Here is a 15761-nt window from a genome sequence, read left to right on the forward strand (position 1 = left end):
CCTCCAATGGCCGCCGCGGCCGGTACGCTGTGGCCGTCGCACCGCGCTGATCCGAAGGCAGGAGCCAGGTGCTTCTCCTGGTCTCCCATGGGGTGCAGGGCCCAAGCACTTGGGCCATCCTCCACTGCACTCCCTGGCCACAGCAGAGAGCTGGCCTGGAAGAGGGGCAACCGGGACAGAACCCAGTGTGCCAGCGCCGCAGGCGGAGGATTAGCCTATTGAGCCGCGGCACTGGCCCGGACCTTATTTTTTTAAGATCTGTTTATTTTGAAAGTCAGAGATACAGAAAGAGGGAGAGACAGAAAGGTATCTCCATTCGCTGGTTCACTCCCAGATGGCCGCAATGGCCAGGACTGGGCCAGGCCAAGCCAGGAGCCAGAAGTTTCATCCGGGTCTTTCCCATACAGGACAGGGGCCCGAGCACTTGGGTCATCTTTTGCTGGTTTTCCCCAGCCATTAGGGAGCTGGGTGGGAAGTAGAGCAGCCTGGACTCAAACAGGCACCCACATAGGGTGCTGGTGTTGCAAGCTGCAGCTTTACTAGCTTTGCCAAAATGCCGGCCCCTGAACATATCCAAGGTACTCTTTTCCCTCTAAGAAGGAAAGCAACCACTCCCTGTCATCCATTGTTCTGGTTCCTTTATTACTGTGCTAGCCAAGTGAAGTGGTTTTTGTTTTTCTGTGGGGAGGGGGGAAGGGGCTAGAGGAACACGACTACTAACTTAGGTCACCTCCAAAGATCAGTGTAAGAAAACTGGCAGCTCATCTGGCACAAGGGTGGGCAGTGACTTAACCATTTCTTGTCCGAATGCCCATGATGTGAACTGGGCTATGACTCTTTGGGGGCGAGGGGGCGCCCGGCAATCCCCACAGACAACAGAACACAAGCAAAGCACTAAGAAAACCTCTAAGTTATTCTTCTATTCTACTGCCACTATAATAATTCCAGGGAAGAAATTTTTTTTTTTTTTTTTTTGGACAGGCAGAGTTAGACAGTGAGAGAGAGACAGAGAGAAAGGTCTTCCTTCCGTAGGTTCACCCCCCAAATGGCCACTACGGCCGGCACTGCACCGATCCAAAGCCAGGAGCCAGGCACTTCCTCCTGGTATCCCGTGCAGGTGCAAGGCCCAAGCACTTGGGCATCCTCCATTGCACTCCCGGGCCACAGCAGAGAGCTGGACTGGAAGAGGAGCAGCCAGGACAGAATCCGGTGTCCCAACCAGGACTAGAACCTGGGGTGCTGGCGCCGCAGGCAGAGGATTAGCCAAGTGAGCCATGGTGCTGGCCAGGGAAGAATCTTTTGATATGTACTGCTGGGCAGTTAGCTGCACGGGGCAACCAAGCTTCACTGAGCCAAACTCCAGAAGGCAAGAGAGGGGAACAGAACAGACATAAGTCCCAGATAAACCCAAACCTCACCATAGCTACATGTTCCTTTCCCTGCTTCGTCTCCTTCCAACCACAAACACCCAACGGCAGGAAACAGAAGGGCGGAAAGGAAGGAGATATAGTCATGCCATCCAGAGAACAGAACCAACAACAGAATTCTCACAGCCATCTGGAAGTTGGAAAAACTCAACTTGTTCCAACATCAAACCCGTGCTGGGTTCTGAATGGCAGTTTTGAATGAACACATTCAGAAATCAAAGTCAACAGCAGCGCTCGGCTACTCCTTTGGCTCTCTGGACCTGCTCAGCCCAGTTTCAGCCCGCAGGTTACATCAACTTTTGCATGCCACTCCGCGAAGATTTCATTAAGACACCTGAGGGCTTTGTGGGCTGAAACAGGCCAGGTCACTGCCGGCTCCATCATCGGTCTCTCCTTGATCTCACAGTACTTCCTCTTTCCCCCATCTGCATCCCGACCTTCTGTCTTCCTCTCCCTCTGCCGAAACTATTTACAGGGGTTGCTTAGGTAAACATCTGACTTGGCCAGTACAAAGGGCTCAGCAGGCCACGACTTCTACCTGAGAAGATAACCTAAGACAAGAGTCCTGTTCAGACTGAGCTCTAGCAGTCATTAATCGGCTGAAGGAGCTGTTACCCAATTCCTCTGGGCCTCAGCCCCTCACTCTGTAAAGTGGGGCCAAAGGCCCAACTAGTGAAGATCCTCAAAGTGGCTGGTACATCATAGTGTTCAATTAAAACACAAAAAGCCCTTCTCAACCATCTGAATTCCTTCAGACTTTTTTTATTTTTTTATTTATTTTTTTTTGGACAGGCAGAGTGGATAGTGAGAGAGAGAGAGGCAGAGAGAAAGGTCTTCCTTTTTGCTGTTGGTTCACCCTCCAATGGCCGCTGCGGCCGGCGCATCGCGCTGATCCGAAGCCAGGAGCCAGGTGCTTCTCCTGGTCTCCCATGTGGGTGCAGGGCCCAAACACTTGGGCCATCCTCCACTGCCTTCCCGGGCCATAGCAGAGAGCTGGCCTGGAAGAGGGGCAACCGGGATAGAATCCGGCGCCCTGACCGGGACTAGAACCTGGTATGCCGGCGCCGCAAGGTGGAGGATTAGCCTGTTAAGCCACGGCGCTGGCTCAGACATTTTAATTTATGCCAAAACCCAGATTCCACCGCACTGCTTGCAGCAGAGATCACACAGAAGCTCCAGAAGCTTCTCAAAAGTTCTGGAGTCAAACATGTCTGAAAACCCAGGGCCCTCACCTGGAAGGTTGTCATTCACATGACTATAAGAAAGGCCTGCAGGAAATAAGCCCACCTCCGTTTCCCAAGAGATTCTGATTTACTGACTTATTTTTGGTATAAAACCTCCAAGTAACTCACTGAAGATCTTCTCCTGAACCTGGGATGCAGAAGCACTCTAACACTGAACGAGATGAGAACCAGGTGCACGAACTGCAAAAGTGAAATAAGCACATCAAAGACAGAAACTACAGGTGAAGGGGCCGGCGCCGCAGCATGTAAAGCCGCTGCCTGCGGTGCCAGCATCCCATATGAGCACCGGTTCAAGTCCCAGCTGCTCCACTTCCTGTCCAGCTCTCTGCTATGGCCTGGGAAAGATGGAAGATGGCCCAAGTCATTGGGCCTCTGCACCCATGTGGGAGACCCAAAAGAGGCTCCTGTCTCCTGGCTTCAGACTGGCGCAGCTCCAACCACTGCAGCCATCTGGGGAATGAACCAGCGGATGGAAAATCTCTTTCTCTCTGCCTCTGCTCTTCTGTAGCTCTGCCTTTCAAATAAATGAATAAATCTTAAAATAAATAAATAAATAAACTACTACAGGTGAATTACTTGGCATGAACAATGATCAGCCCTACAGTATCTGAAGAAAAGGGGCTTAACCCAGCACTACCTCACAGAGGCGTCACGGGGGCTGGCAAGGTGGGCCCCTGCTCACATCACTGGCACCCTGCATGCCTTTGCTGGCCAACTACTCACTGCTCTGCTTGCGATCCAGCTCCCTGCTAACGTGCCTGGGAAGGCAGTGGGAAGACCGCCCAAGAGCTTGGGCCCTGCACCCACCCGCCGTGGGAGAGCAGGAGGAGGTTCCTCACTCCGGCTTCGGCCTACTCCAGCTCTGGGGAATGCAGCAGCAGATGAGCTCTCTTTGTCTCTCCTGTCACTTTTTTAAAGTTTAAAATTTTTTTTTAAAGAGAGGCATCACAATTACCACACTAGCTTCTATTCCCCACTTCCAAAACGAGGCAAGCTTTTATGCTTCCCTCATCTGCTAGGGCAACAGGTGGGAGGCTTTGGGTTGAGATTAGAGCTGACCACCCTACTGCCGTGTACTGACCCAAGGCCCTCACAGCTCCTGATGCACCCCAGCCCCTACTCCTCAGGACACACTGTCATCAGCGCTCCCCAGCCCACGCCACCCAGGCCTGCGGGCCTCTCAGAGCTGACAGTGAGTTCCCACTCTGCTTCAACTCCCCCACAGCTCGCAGTGTGGTCCACGAGACCAATGTATGTAATACTCGCTGGGCATTTATTCCTAAGTATCGCATACACTTAAACTCATTTCATCTTCCTTCTTTCACAGAGGAGGAAACTGATACAGAAGTTGCGTAAGTCTCCAAACCACACAAGCGGCAGGTAAGTAAGATTCCAACCCAGACTCCAGAGCCCAGGCCTGCGCGGGCTCCCCTCGCTGCCACGCACATGGCAAGGTCTGGCCGTCCCGCAGTGTTTCCAGAGGCAGGCTCCACTGCAGCCCAGCAGGCATGGCAGTCTTCCCAAGAGGGCCATCCTGAAACAGCCCTGACAGAGGTGACAAGTCCACTGACCAGCCCTTCCCTAGGGCCCCAGGGCACACCAGGGCATTCCTGGGCCATGACAGCACAGGAAGCCTGCGGGGACTGAACACCTAAGGGAAGTTAAAAATGGGCTCCCTGGAGAAGGCTGAGCATCCTGGCCAGGCTACGCCACCCACAGGGTACCCGTGTATCACACACACAACACACTGCGTGGTCCTAGGCAAAAAGCTGTCCACATCCGAGTGCACGGAAAGTCCTCGCCGGCCTCCTGCTCGTGGACCCACGCAGCAGTCTACCGCCTGAATGCTGAAGCCAGGCTTCTTCTTGTGCCCTTTCCTTCTGGTTTTTAAACAGAACTCAGGGCCCAGGGCAGACAGAACGGTGAGGCGGCGGGGATTCCAGAAGGAAGCTTAGACAGAAAGGGCCGTGTCAAGGGTCAGCTCTGAGCTGCAAAGCCTGCCTCAGCCATTCACCAGCTGAGTGACCTCAATCTAGTCACACTTTCCTCCTCCATAAAGTGGAGCTGTTTTTACAAACGGAGATCAGAGGCCGGCGCCGCGGCTCACTAGGCTAATCCTCCGCCTTGCGGCGCCGGCACACCGGGTTCTAGTCCCGGTCGGGGCACCGATCCTGTCCCGGTTGCCCCTCTTCCAGGCCAGCTCTCTGCTGTGGCCAGGGAGTGCAGTGGAGGGGTCCTGCACCCCATGGGAGACCAGGAGAAGCACCTGGCTCCTGCCATCGGATCAGCGCGGTGCGCCGGCCGCAGCGCGCTACCGCGGCGGCCATTGAAGGGTGAACCAACGGCAAAAGGAAGACCTTTCTCTCTGTCTCTCTCTCACTGTCCACTCTGCCTGTCAAAAATTAAAAAAAAAAGTAAAACAAACGGAGATCAGAATACTTATCTCCCTAGATTGTCAGACAGGAAATGAGAGAAAGCACATCAAGCGCTCAGCAAAGTACCTGGCAGCCAATAACCAGTCAATAAACATTAGCTAGTAATACCGTCGGGGCCACTCTAAATCCAAGAAACCCCTGAGTGGCTTCAAAAGAAAAAACAAGCCTGATGGAGAGGGAGAACAGAGATTCAGTCTTCCAAATCAGCACCTGACTCAACTGCCCTAAGCGGAAAATGGGATCTGAGGGGTGAGCACAACGCCCTTGAACTTCCACACCCCATTCACAAACGCTAGCAGTCTTCACCTTCTCTCCGGGCTCAAAGATCTCAACTCTTATCTGTTTGGAAAAGGTGGCGCTCTACAAGGTAAACGTAAAGATAGAACCAAGGCGTGAAGAAACACCAAACTAACCTGCCTGCTGCCATCTGCAAGTTCTGCAGCAGACAAAATGTATACAGAAGGAACAAGGGGGAGAAGGGAATTTCAATGACAATTTGCCATGTCACTGCATGTGTCACTGCACAACCCTAGGCACCAGGCAGACACCATGGGAGCAGACAGAGGGGCAAAGCCCTCCCACCAGTATTCCCGCACATGTTCTAAGGCTAGCAACCGCCAGATGGGGAAAGGATACTTTGTGCCCTCTTAGAGACACAGCCTCCTTTTTCTTTGGAACTGGTAGGTGTTAAGGACAAAAAGACTGCCTATCCATCTCCCCATTTCTGGTCACGGTGAGTCAATCCGAATGAGGATATCCTAAAACGGCAAGGCTCTGAGGGCTGCCTGGGAGCCTCCTCGTTCATCAGGCTGACCTGGGGAACTGGGAGAAGGTACGGGGACTCTCGGTGCTGCTACACACACACTGTCAGCCTCGGCATCTCCCTGGCCCTCACCGATCCCAGGTACAAGTGCCTACGTTGTCTTCCGCTCCCCGAACAATTCCAATGGAGTAAGGAAGACCATCACACCTCAATAGAAAGACTCCCTGCAAGTAACTTATGCTCTTGGAAGACCTGCCCCCAGTATCCGGAAGATGCCGGCCCATCCCAAACCACCGAGCAAGGGGAGGTCCTGACGCACAAGCCTGACAATATTTAGGTCCAAGAAAAATGCCTCACTTTCGGGGAGGCAATCGTCTACACTGCTTATTTCTGGTCTGCTTTTTGGGATGGGGGAAAAAGAAAAATCTTCCCTCCGCTACCGCTAAACACTTTGAAAACTAGAAGGCCCTAACTGCGGAGAAGCCCTCTACACACTGGACCTCCCGGTCAAGGCCAGCCAGGCACGGACTTATCCTGGGCTGGCCCTGGAAGGCTTGCTTCCCCACCTTCGTCCTCTGTAAGGGAAGAGGCCGGTAAAAGTATTTTGGAAAAATGCCCAAGAAAGGAAAAAGCTGGTCGGCTTCCTGAGGGTGTCTCCATCCCTCCCAGTCGGCGTGCGGTGACTTCCTACCAAAGGCCACCAGGGGAGTCCGGCCAAACCCCGCTCTGCAGCGCTGCAGGAAATGGCTCAAGCCGAAAAGCCACTTGTAGGATTATCGGATTCATTCTGGCCGCCGCTGCCAAGGGATGCCCCCGCAGTGCCAACAGCCCCCCTCAGCTCTTTGTCCCTGCCCTGCCCTTGCGCCTGGCCCGGGCGCCGGCCCCACCCTGGGGCCGCAGCAGTTCCCCTTCCCCTGGGCTGTCCTCCCACGGCACACCCAGAGGCCTCGCTCGCTCAGTCGCTCGCCTCCCCCACGCACTCCCGGCTCGCCGGCGGGAACGACCCCGGGGGCGGCAGGCTCTGCCCCCCCTGCCCTGATCACCCCGGCCCGCTGCCCACATCGCTTGTCCGGGGGCAGCCTGCGAGAGGGGCAGCCGGCCCTGCTGGGAGCCCCGCGGCCCTCACCCCCCGCCCGGGGCCTCCCCGTCCCGTCTGTCCCTCACCGGGCGGAGGCTGGGCGGGCGACGGTGGCACCGGCGGGCGCGGGCCGCTGCTGTTGATGATGTAGTGGGAGACGCGCGAGTTCTCGGAGACGCTGAGCACATAGTCCCCGGGGCTGGTGCTCGAGTCCCGCACCAGGAACACCCCGTGCCGCTGGCCCTGCAACAGCGTCACCGCCTCCTGCCGGCTCAGCCGCCCCCAGTACCAGCTACTCCGCTCCTCCGAGTCGAAGTTGCCTGCCATGGCCGCCTCCGCGCCTACACGCTGGGCCGCCGCCGCCGCGCGCGCCCCTCCAGCCCCGGCGCCCGCCGCCCAGCGGACCGGCTAAGGTCTCAGCCTCACAGCAGCGCCCGAAATGGCGGCGGCTGCCGCGGGCCTTCCCCACCGGAAATGACGCGCTCCAGCCCGAGGGAGGCTGCCGGGAAGGCGACAAGCGCCCGCCATTGGGAGAAGGGCAAGGGAGCCCACGCGCGCGCACTGCGCATGCGGCTTCTTGGGCGTCGCCGCCTGGCCCCGACCCCGACTGCGGAGGTTGGAGAGGCGGGGTCTAGGGCTGAGGGGCGGGGCGTCGCCCAGCGCTCCGCAGAGTTTTGAGTTTGCGCCGTGGACTCCGGGTTCCCGGCACCAGGCTTCAGGTTCTCGGAAGGCCCAGGACTTTGTAGACAGCGACTCGCATCCAGAACTGAAGCAGAGGGGCCCGGCGTTGTGGCGTAGCGGGTAGAGCCTGCGACACTGGAATAACGGCGCCGGTTCAAATCCCGGCTGCTCCATCTCTGATCCAGCTCCATGCTAAATGCCTAGGGAAATGAGCACCCACGTACCTGGGAGACCCGGATGAAGCTCTTGGCGTTGGCCTGGCCTAGCCCTGGAGTAGAAAAGATGGATGCGGTCCCTGACAAGACCCCCTACCTAACATGTTGGTCTTTTTCTGCGAGTTAGCCCAGCTTCCCCACAGGCCCACTAAATTCTCAGTTTTCACTGATTCATTCAACAACCTCTGATACCACACGAGGTGACCAGGCTGGGCCTTACTCTCACAGAATTCACAGGCCAAGTAGGAGGAACCAGGAGACGGCCCCTGGCAAAGGTGTGAGGAAAATGACAAAGACCCAGAGCAGTCTCCTTAGCCAGACTATGAGGGAATCCAAGAGGGCTTCCCAGAAGAGGGGACTTGGGCTAAAGGGTGAGCGCCCGGCAGGGGCACAGGGGTTAAAGCGCCCACATCTCATACCGTAGTGCTGGGTTCGAGTCCCGGCTCCACTCCTGATTCCAGCTCCCTGCTAACACCCACACCAGGAGGCAGCAGATGATGGTTCTAGTGCTTGGGTCCCTGGCACCCACATAAGAGATTCAGACTGAGTTCTGAGCTCCTGGCTTTGGCCTGACCCACACCCAGCTGTTTGGAGCATTTGGGGAGTGAAAAAACGCATGGAAGATCTGTCTGTCTGGGTCCCTCTGCTTTTCAGATAAATATTTTTTTTTAAAGAAGTATGGGGCTCTTCTCTCTATTGAGGCACCCAGGCCACCTGCTGGGGCTCCTCCCGACCCTCAGTCGCGGCCACTGCCTGTGTGGTGGCCTCTTGGCCGCGTCCCCGTGAGCAGCCTGTTCTCCCTCCAGCACTCCTGAGTCCAGCTGCCCCTCCCTGCACAGCTCCCAGCGTCCAGGGAGAGTTTGCTGTTGCTGCCCTCCAGTCTTCGGGTGGTAAAACGCTCAGTTTAGAGGCGGGCAGCGTAGACCACAGCTGTGTCCTTATTATTCCCATGACAGCGATTACTCGTTGTACTGTAATTTTTCCTTTAGGGCTCGTGCGGGAATTCCTCGAAGGTCAAACACCTAGTCCAGGAGGTACCCATTCGTGTCCCATGATAACAGCTCAGATAACCGAGGGATTACTGCTTGCCAGGCATGGTGCCAACCGCCTTTACATGGGCATCTCATTTCATCCCCTCAACAACCTTGTGGGCCGGTATTTCACAAGAGTCCCTTTTGTAGATAAGGAAACCGAAACTCAGAGGGTTTAAGAAACTTGTCTGGAGATACGCAGCTGCTGAATGAGGAAGAAGGATCCAAACCCTGGAATGAGAGAGGTGTGGTCATTCTGTCACAGACGCTGATTTCTGACTTGGGGTAGATGCATCCTGTAGCTCAGCATCTTCCCCCAAGTCCCCGCCCCACTGGCTCCCAATTCCAGTTCCTGCTGTTGCCCACCATGCATGCGGCAGCTGGAAACTCAAGGGGTTGGATCCCTGCCACCGTCATGGCAGACCCGAACTGATTCTGAGCGCCTGGCTTCTGCCTGACCAAGCCCTGGCTGATTCAGGCGTTTGGGGAGTGAACCAGTAGATGGGAAATATTGCTTTCTCTCCTCTCTCTCTCTCTCTCTCTCTCTCTCTGCCTTTCAAATAAAAATTAATTTAAATTTTTAAAGATTTATTTGGGGGCCCGCATTGTGGCATAGGCAATAAGGCCGCCACTTGCAGTGCTGGCATCTGCAGTGGGTCCTGGTTTGTGTCCCAGCTGCTGTACTTCTGATCCAGCTCCCTGCAAATGCCCTAGGGAAAGCAGCCGAAGATGGCCCAAGTGCTTGGGCTCCTGCTACCTTCTTGGGAGGCCTAGAAGAAGCTCTTGGCTCCTGCCTTTGATGTGGTCCAGTGCTGGCCGTTGCAATCATTTGGGGCGTGAACCAGCAGATTGAAGATAGCCCTCTGTCTCTCTCTGTAACTCTTTTAAATAAATTAATTAAAATATGTAAAGATTTATTTATTTGAAAAGCCAATTAGAGAGACAGAGAGAAAAATTTGCATCTCTTGGTTCACCCCCAAATGGCTGCAATGGCTAAGACTGGGCCAGACTGAAGCAAGGAGACAGGAGCTTCTTTCAAGTCTCTCATGTGGGTGCGGGAGCTCAAGGACTTGGGCCATCTTCCGCCGTTTTCCCAGGTGCAATCGCTGGGAGCTGGATAGGAAGTGGAGCAGCTGGGACACAAACTGGCACCCATACTGGATGCCTGGATCTCAGGGGGCAGATTAACTCGCTAAGCCACAACATTGGCCCTAATTACAATTTTTTACAAAGGCAATCAGCCCTGGATTGTGAAGGAGACAGGATCCACCTCACTTGCCCCAGGACTGTTCTGGGAGGAGTGGGACAAGGGCACCTTCCCGGCTAGGGGTGACTCACTGTGACCCTGGCTTAGTCACAGCATGTCACTGGGCGCCAGCAGCAGAAGCCATCCCAGTGAGTTCTGGCCCTGTGGGAGAGAGGAATGCCTGCTCTTCCTTAACCAGGGTGGCTGGGCTGACAGAGCCAGGATCGCACGCAGACACTGCCTGCAAGGGGCCACAGCTGGACCTCCATGCCCTCTTCCTGGGGTACATGGCTATGGGAAGGAAGTTTGCTTTATTTTGTTTTTAGGAATTATTTATTTGGGGGCCAGTGCTGTGGCAAAGTGGGCAAGCAGTGCTGGCATCTCATATGTGTGCTGGTTCAAGTCCCAGATGTTCCACTTCCTATCCAGCTCCCTGCTAATGGCCTGGGAAAGCAGCAAAAGATAGCTCAAGTGTTTGGGTCCCTACACCCATTTGGGAGACCTGGAGGAAGCTCCTGGCTTCTGGCTTTGGCCTGGCCCAGCCCCCACATTGCTGCTATTTGGGAAGTGAACGAGCAGATGGAAGATCTCTCTCTCTTTCCTTCTCTCTGTAACTCTGCCTTTCAAATGAACAAACTCCTTTTTAAAAAATTAGTGAAAAAGTAGCCAGTCCAGGGGCTGGCGTTGTGGCATAGCTGGTAAAGCTGCCTCCTGCAACACCAGCATTCCATGTGGGCACCGGTTGGAGTCCTGGCTGCTCTACTTCCAATCCAGCTCCCTGCTAATGGGCGTGGGAAAGCAGCCGAAGATGGCCCAAGTGCTTAGGTCGCTGCACCCACATGGGAGACCCGGAAGAAGCTTCTGTCTCCTGACTGGCCCAGCTTCAGCCATTGCGGCCATTTGGGGAGTGAACCAGCAGTTGGAAGCACTCTCTGTTTTCTCTCTCTCTCTCTTTCTGTCTCTATATATAACTCTGCCTTTCAATAAGAATTTGAAGATTTTTCCATCTGCTGGTTACTCCCCAAATGGCTGCAACAACTAGGGCTGAGCCAAGCCGAAGCCAGGAGCCAGAAACTCCATCTGAGTCTCCCACATGGGTGACAGGGGCCCAAGCACTTGGGTTATCTCCCGCTGCCTTCCTAGGTGCATTAGCTGGGAGCTGGATTGGGAGTGGAGCAGCCGGAACTCAAATTGGTACCCATACGGGATGCCGGCACTGCAGGCAGGCAACAACCTAACCCACTGTGCCACAACTCCGACCCCAAATAACACTTTTTTTTTCTTTTTCTTTTTCTTTTTCTTTTTCTTTTCCTTTTTCTTTCTTTCTTTCTTTCTTTATTTATTTATTTTTTTGACAGGCAGAGTGGACAGTGAGAGAGAGAGAGAGACAGAGAGAAAGGTCTTCCTTTACCGTTGGCTCACTCTCCAATGGCCGCTGCGGCCGGCGCGCTGCGGCCGGCGCACCGCGCTGATCCAAAGCCAGGAGCCAGGTGCTTCTCCTGGTCTCCCTTGCGTGTACAGGGCCCAAACACTTGGGCCATCCTCCACTGCCCTCCCGGGCTACAGCAGAGAGCTGGCCTGGAAGAGGGGCAACCGGGACAGAATCTGGCACCCCGACCGGGACTAGAACCCGGTGTGCCAGCGCCGCAAGGCAGAGGATTAGCCAAGTGAGCCACGGCGCTGGCCCCAAATAACACTTTTTAAAAATAGCAAATGGTCTCTCAGATCCTGGTGTGTGTAGGGGCGGGGGCAGGGAGGGAGTGGAGGGGGCTCCGTGAAGGAGAAGCAGCGTGGATGTGGAAGGCTGCCCCCGTCCGGAAGACAAACACACCACGGCCGCCACTCACCGCTCTCCCGGCCAAGGGCCAGCGGTGCTTATTTTAGCAGTGGGGGAGAAGCCGCAGCCAGCCACCTGCCCGCTCGCCTGGTCTGTCTCGTAAACTGACTGCGCTGCATGTTAGATGCAAATAGAATGCTCTGGAGTTGGGCTACTTATTCCTACTTACCCTTCTATTTATTGTAAAATTTACTTACTCTCATTTTACTTGAAAGGCAGAGAGAGAGAGAGATCTTCCAGCCCTAGTTCACTCCCCAAATGCCAGCAACAGCCAGGGCTCAGCCAGGCCAAAGCCAGGAGCCTGGCCTCCCACCTGGTGGCAGGGATCCAAGGACGTGAGCCATCAGCTGCTCCCTCCAGGGTGTGCCCTAGCAGGAAGCTGAAGCGGAATAGCCAGGACCCTTCACCACTGTGCCACACAACGTTCACTTTTCATTTCTATTTTAAACATTTATTTATTTGAAAGTCAGAGTTACAGAGAAAGAGAGAGAGAGAGAGAGGTCTTCCATCCGCTGGTTCACTCCCTAAATGGCTGCAATGGCCGGAGCTGGGCCACTGTGAAGCCAGGAGCCTGGAACTTCTTCCAGATCTCTCACAGGGGTGCAGGGGCCCAAGAACTTGGGCCATCTTCCACTTCTTTCCTAGGCCTACTAGCAGGGAGCTGAATTGGAAGTGGAGCAGCCGGGACTTGAACCGGTGCCCATACAGGACGCAGGCACCGCAGGCAGGAGTTTTGCCCACTACGCCACAGCATCTGCCCCAACCTTCACGTTTGAAAACAGAGCAGGCAGTGGGGCTGGTTTTGTGGTAAAGTGGGTTAAGTGCTGGCCTGTGACTCCTAGTTCTGAGTCCAAGCCACTCTGCTGAGGCCATTCTAACTCTGCCTTTCCAATAAATAAATAAATCTTTAGAAAAAAAGAAAAGTTTGGAGGCAGACACTCACTGGGGGTGAGCTCTGGAGGACATGTGAGGGGACTCCAAGGCCATCTTGAGGTGCAGAGAGGGTGGGGAGGGCAGTCAGGAGCCTGGGCCTTCCCAGGAGAGTCAGTGAGCTGTGCCCACAGTGGCGGGGCGGCTAACAATGGGGTGGTCACCTCGCTGCAGTGCAAAGCCCCCGTGCGGCCCCCTCCTGGGGGAAGCCACACGTGCCAGTTCCAATGCCTTCTCTCTCTCTCTCTCTCTTTTTTTTTTTTTTTTTTTTTTGGACAGGCAGAGCAGACAGTGAGAGAGAGAGAGACAGAAAGGTCTTCCTTTACCATTGGTTCACCCTCCAATGTCCACCGTGGCCGGCATGCTGTGGCCAGCGCACCACACTGATCCGAAGCCAGGAGCCAGGTGCTTCTCCTGGTCTCCCATGCGGGTGCAGGGCCCAAGCACTTGGGCCATCCTCCACTGCACTCCTGGGCCACAGCAGAGAGCTGGACTGGAAGAGGGGCAACCGGGACAGAATCCAGCGCCCCGACCTGGACTAGAACCCGGAGTGCCGGCACCACAGGTGGAGGATTAGCCTACTGAGCCGCAGCGCCGGCCGCCAATGCCTTCTAATCCCTTGCTCCCATCCTCACCGGAGCTGGAGACATCAGGAGCACCTGAAGCGGGGGCCCTCGCACCTCCCTTCCCTTTCCTCTGGCTCCACGACCTGACCTCCATGTCCTCCAAGCCCTCCCCCCACTCCTCAAAGGCTGTGCACGCGCTGTTCCTCTGCCTGTGCCGTTGGTGCTCCAGAGACCCCTGTGTGCCCTCTCCCGCTGCAGGTCACCTCCTCCCTGAGGCCTTCCTTGCCTAGCCTATTCAAACCCAAGCTCTATACCATTGCTCCCTCTCCCTTTCTCTGCTTTATTTTCCTAGTACTTAGCTCCTTCTAAAAACACTTTTTTAAAATTTTTATTTGAAAGGCAGTGAGACTGAGAGGGACAAGAGATATTGCCCATCTACTGGCTCACTCCCCAAATGCCTGCAACACCTAAGACTGGGCCAGGCTGAAGCTCAGGGCCAGGAACTCCATCCAAGTCTCTCCTGTGGGTGGCAGGACCCAAGCACTTGGGCCACCTTCTGCTGCTTTCCCAGGCACATCAGCAGGGAACTGGATCAGAAGCAGAGCAGCCGGGACTTCAACTGACGCTCATATGGGATGCCGGGATTGCAAGTGGCAGCTTAACCACTGGGCCACCACGCCAACCCCTGTGTCTCCCTCTGATACTTGCATATTATATCGTTTGTGGATTGATTTTATGTGTTGTCTCTGTTCTCCTATATGGTGTAAGCTCCAGGACAGCACAGCTTCTGGTCTTTTTTGCTCTTTCTGCCATACCCCACGTGCCTAGCAGAGAGCACACAGCAGCGAGCCGCGAGGGAATGAATGGATGGGAAAGCCTGGCAGGAGCTCTCCCCCACAGCCTGCAATCTGGGGTCTCCCCTGGAGACTGGGAGCCGAGGGTGCAAACCGTTCTTGGCCACCTCTCAGAGAGTCCTGGGCTAACGTGAGTTACAGCTGTGACGTTGGTATGGTTACAAAGCTGGTAATAGCACCTGACCCAGTGTCTATCTTATCTACCCGCTACTGATAGTGTGGAAAAAATGATTGTGGCGCTTTCATTGCCCTGATTACCGGCGGAGGGATGAGAACTGGGCCGTGCCCTCAGGCTGGGATCAAGCCCAGGGTGCTCATACACTGAGTGGCAATTGTGTCCCCAAGGTGACAGCTCTGGAGGCCTCGGAGGGTAGCCTGGCCAACTCTGAAACCCTGAGCGCCTGCTGGGGGGGCTCTGTGGCTGGTGCTTGCCCTGCTCCCCTCTTTGTTCTGGGGAAGATGCTCTGGCTTCCGGGGGAGGGGCTCGGTGCAGTGGCTGGGATGCCTGCAGTCCCAGGGTGTCTTGACTCTTCTCTCTTCTGTTTTTTTTTTATTTTTTTATTTTTAGATTTATTTATAAAGATTCATTTATTTGAAAGTCAGAGTTACATGCAGAGAGAAGGAGAGGCAGAAAGAGGTCTTCCATTTCACTGGTTCACTTTCCAATTGCTTGCAAAGGTCAGAGCTGCGCCGGAACAGAAGCCAGGAGCCAGGAGCCTCTTCCAGGTCTCCCACATGGGTGCAGGGGCCCAAGGACTTGGGCCATCTTCTACTGCTTTCCCAAGGCATAGCAGAGAGATGGATTGGAAGTGGAGCAGCCGGGACTCGAACCAGTGCCCCTGTGGGATGCCAGCACTACAGGCGGTGGCTTTACCCGCTATGCCACAGAGCCAGCCACTCTTTTGCTTCTGATTCCAGCCCCCTGCTAGATTCGAACCCTGGGGGGCAGCAGATGATGGCTTAAGTAGTTGGGTGGCTGCCGTCTAAATGGGAGACCCAGACCGAGTTCCTGGCTCTTGGCTCTGGCCTGGCCCAAATCCAGCTGTTGTGGGCATTTGGGGAACGGACTACTAGAGAGATCTTTCCCTGTCTTCCAAATTAAAAAAAAACAAAAAAACAAAAAAACAAAAAACAAAAAAAACATGAAAAATGACCACACTCTGCCTTTCTTTTGGGGGAAGAACCCATGGCTCCTGGCAAACGTGGTTCCATGGCTGCTGTCTGCAGGGCAGGCAGCCCGCCCAGGCCTAAGCGATCAGAACGTGCCGCTTCTCCCAGCTGCCAGGACCCAGTCAGGGCACAGCACCTCGCCCGGGCTGGGACACTGGGAGACACTCCGAGACTTTCAGATTACTGGGAAGGAGCATTTTCCAGAATGTGGGCCTGGAACTGCGGGCGGTTGTTGCTGTCACCTCCCCACAAGGGAAAAAACCCGTTTCTGAAAGAAACCACTG

At 55.1% G+C, this 15761-nt stretch overlaps 1 protein-coding gene across 4 annotated transcripts in view; it reads right to left on the minus strand.

Annotated features, from left to right (window-relative positions):
- The window catches only part of CRK (CRK proto-oncogene, adaptor protein), a 38017-nt gene extending 30624 nt beyond the window's left edge, over nt 1–7393 (minus strand). The window contains exon 1 of one of the 4 annotated variants that reach the window (XM_062175634.1): nt 7034–7384. In XM_062175634.1, the coding sequence (XP_062031618.1) occupies nt 7034–7274 (241 nt within the window). In that variant the 5' untranslated portion in view covers nt 7275–7384. Of the gene's footprint in view, nt 1–7033 lie in introns of all 4 variants that reach the window. The other 3 variants (XM_062175636.1, XM_062175632.1, XM_062175635.1) reach the window with 3 other exon arrangements.
- Nucleotides 7394–15761: the final 8368 nt, after the last annotated feature.

This window comes from Lepus europaeus, chromosome 18 (genome assembly GCF_033115175.1).
Source record: "Lepus europaeus isolate LE1 chromosome 18, mLepTim1.pri, whole genome shotgun sequence".
Classification (NCBI taxonomy): domain Eukaryota; kingdom Metazoa; phylum Chordata; class Mammalia; order Lagomorpha; family Leporidae; genus Lepus; species Lepus europaeus.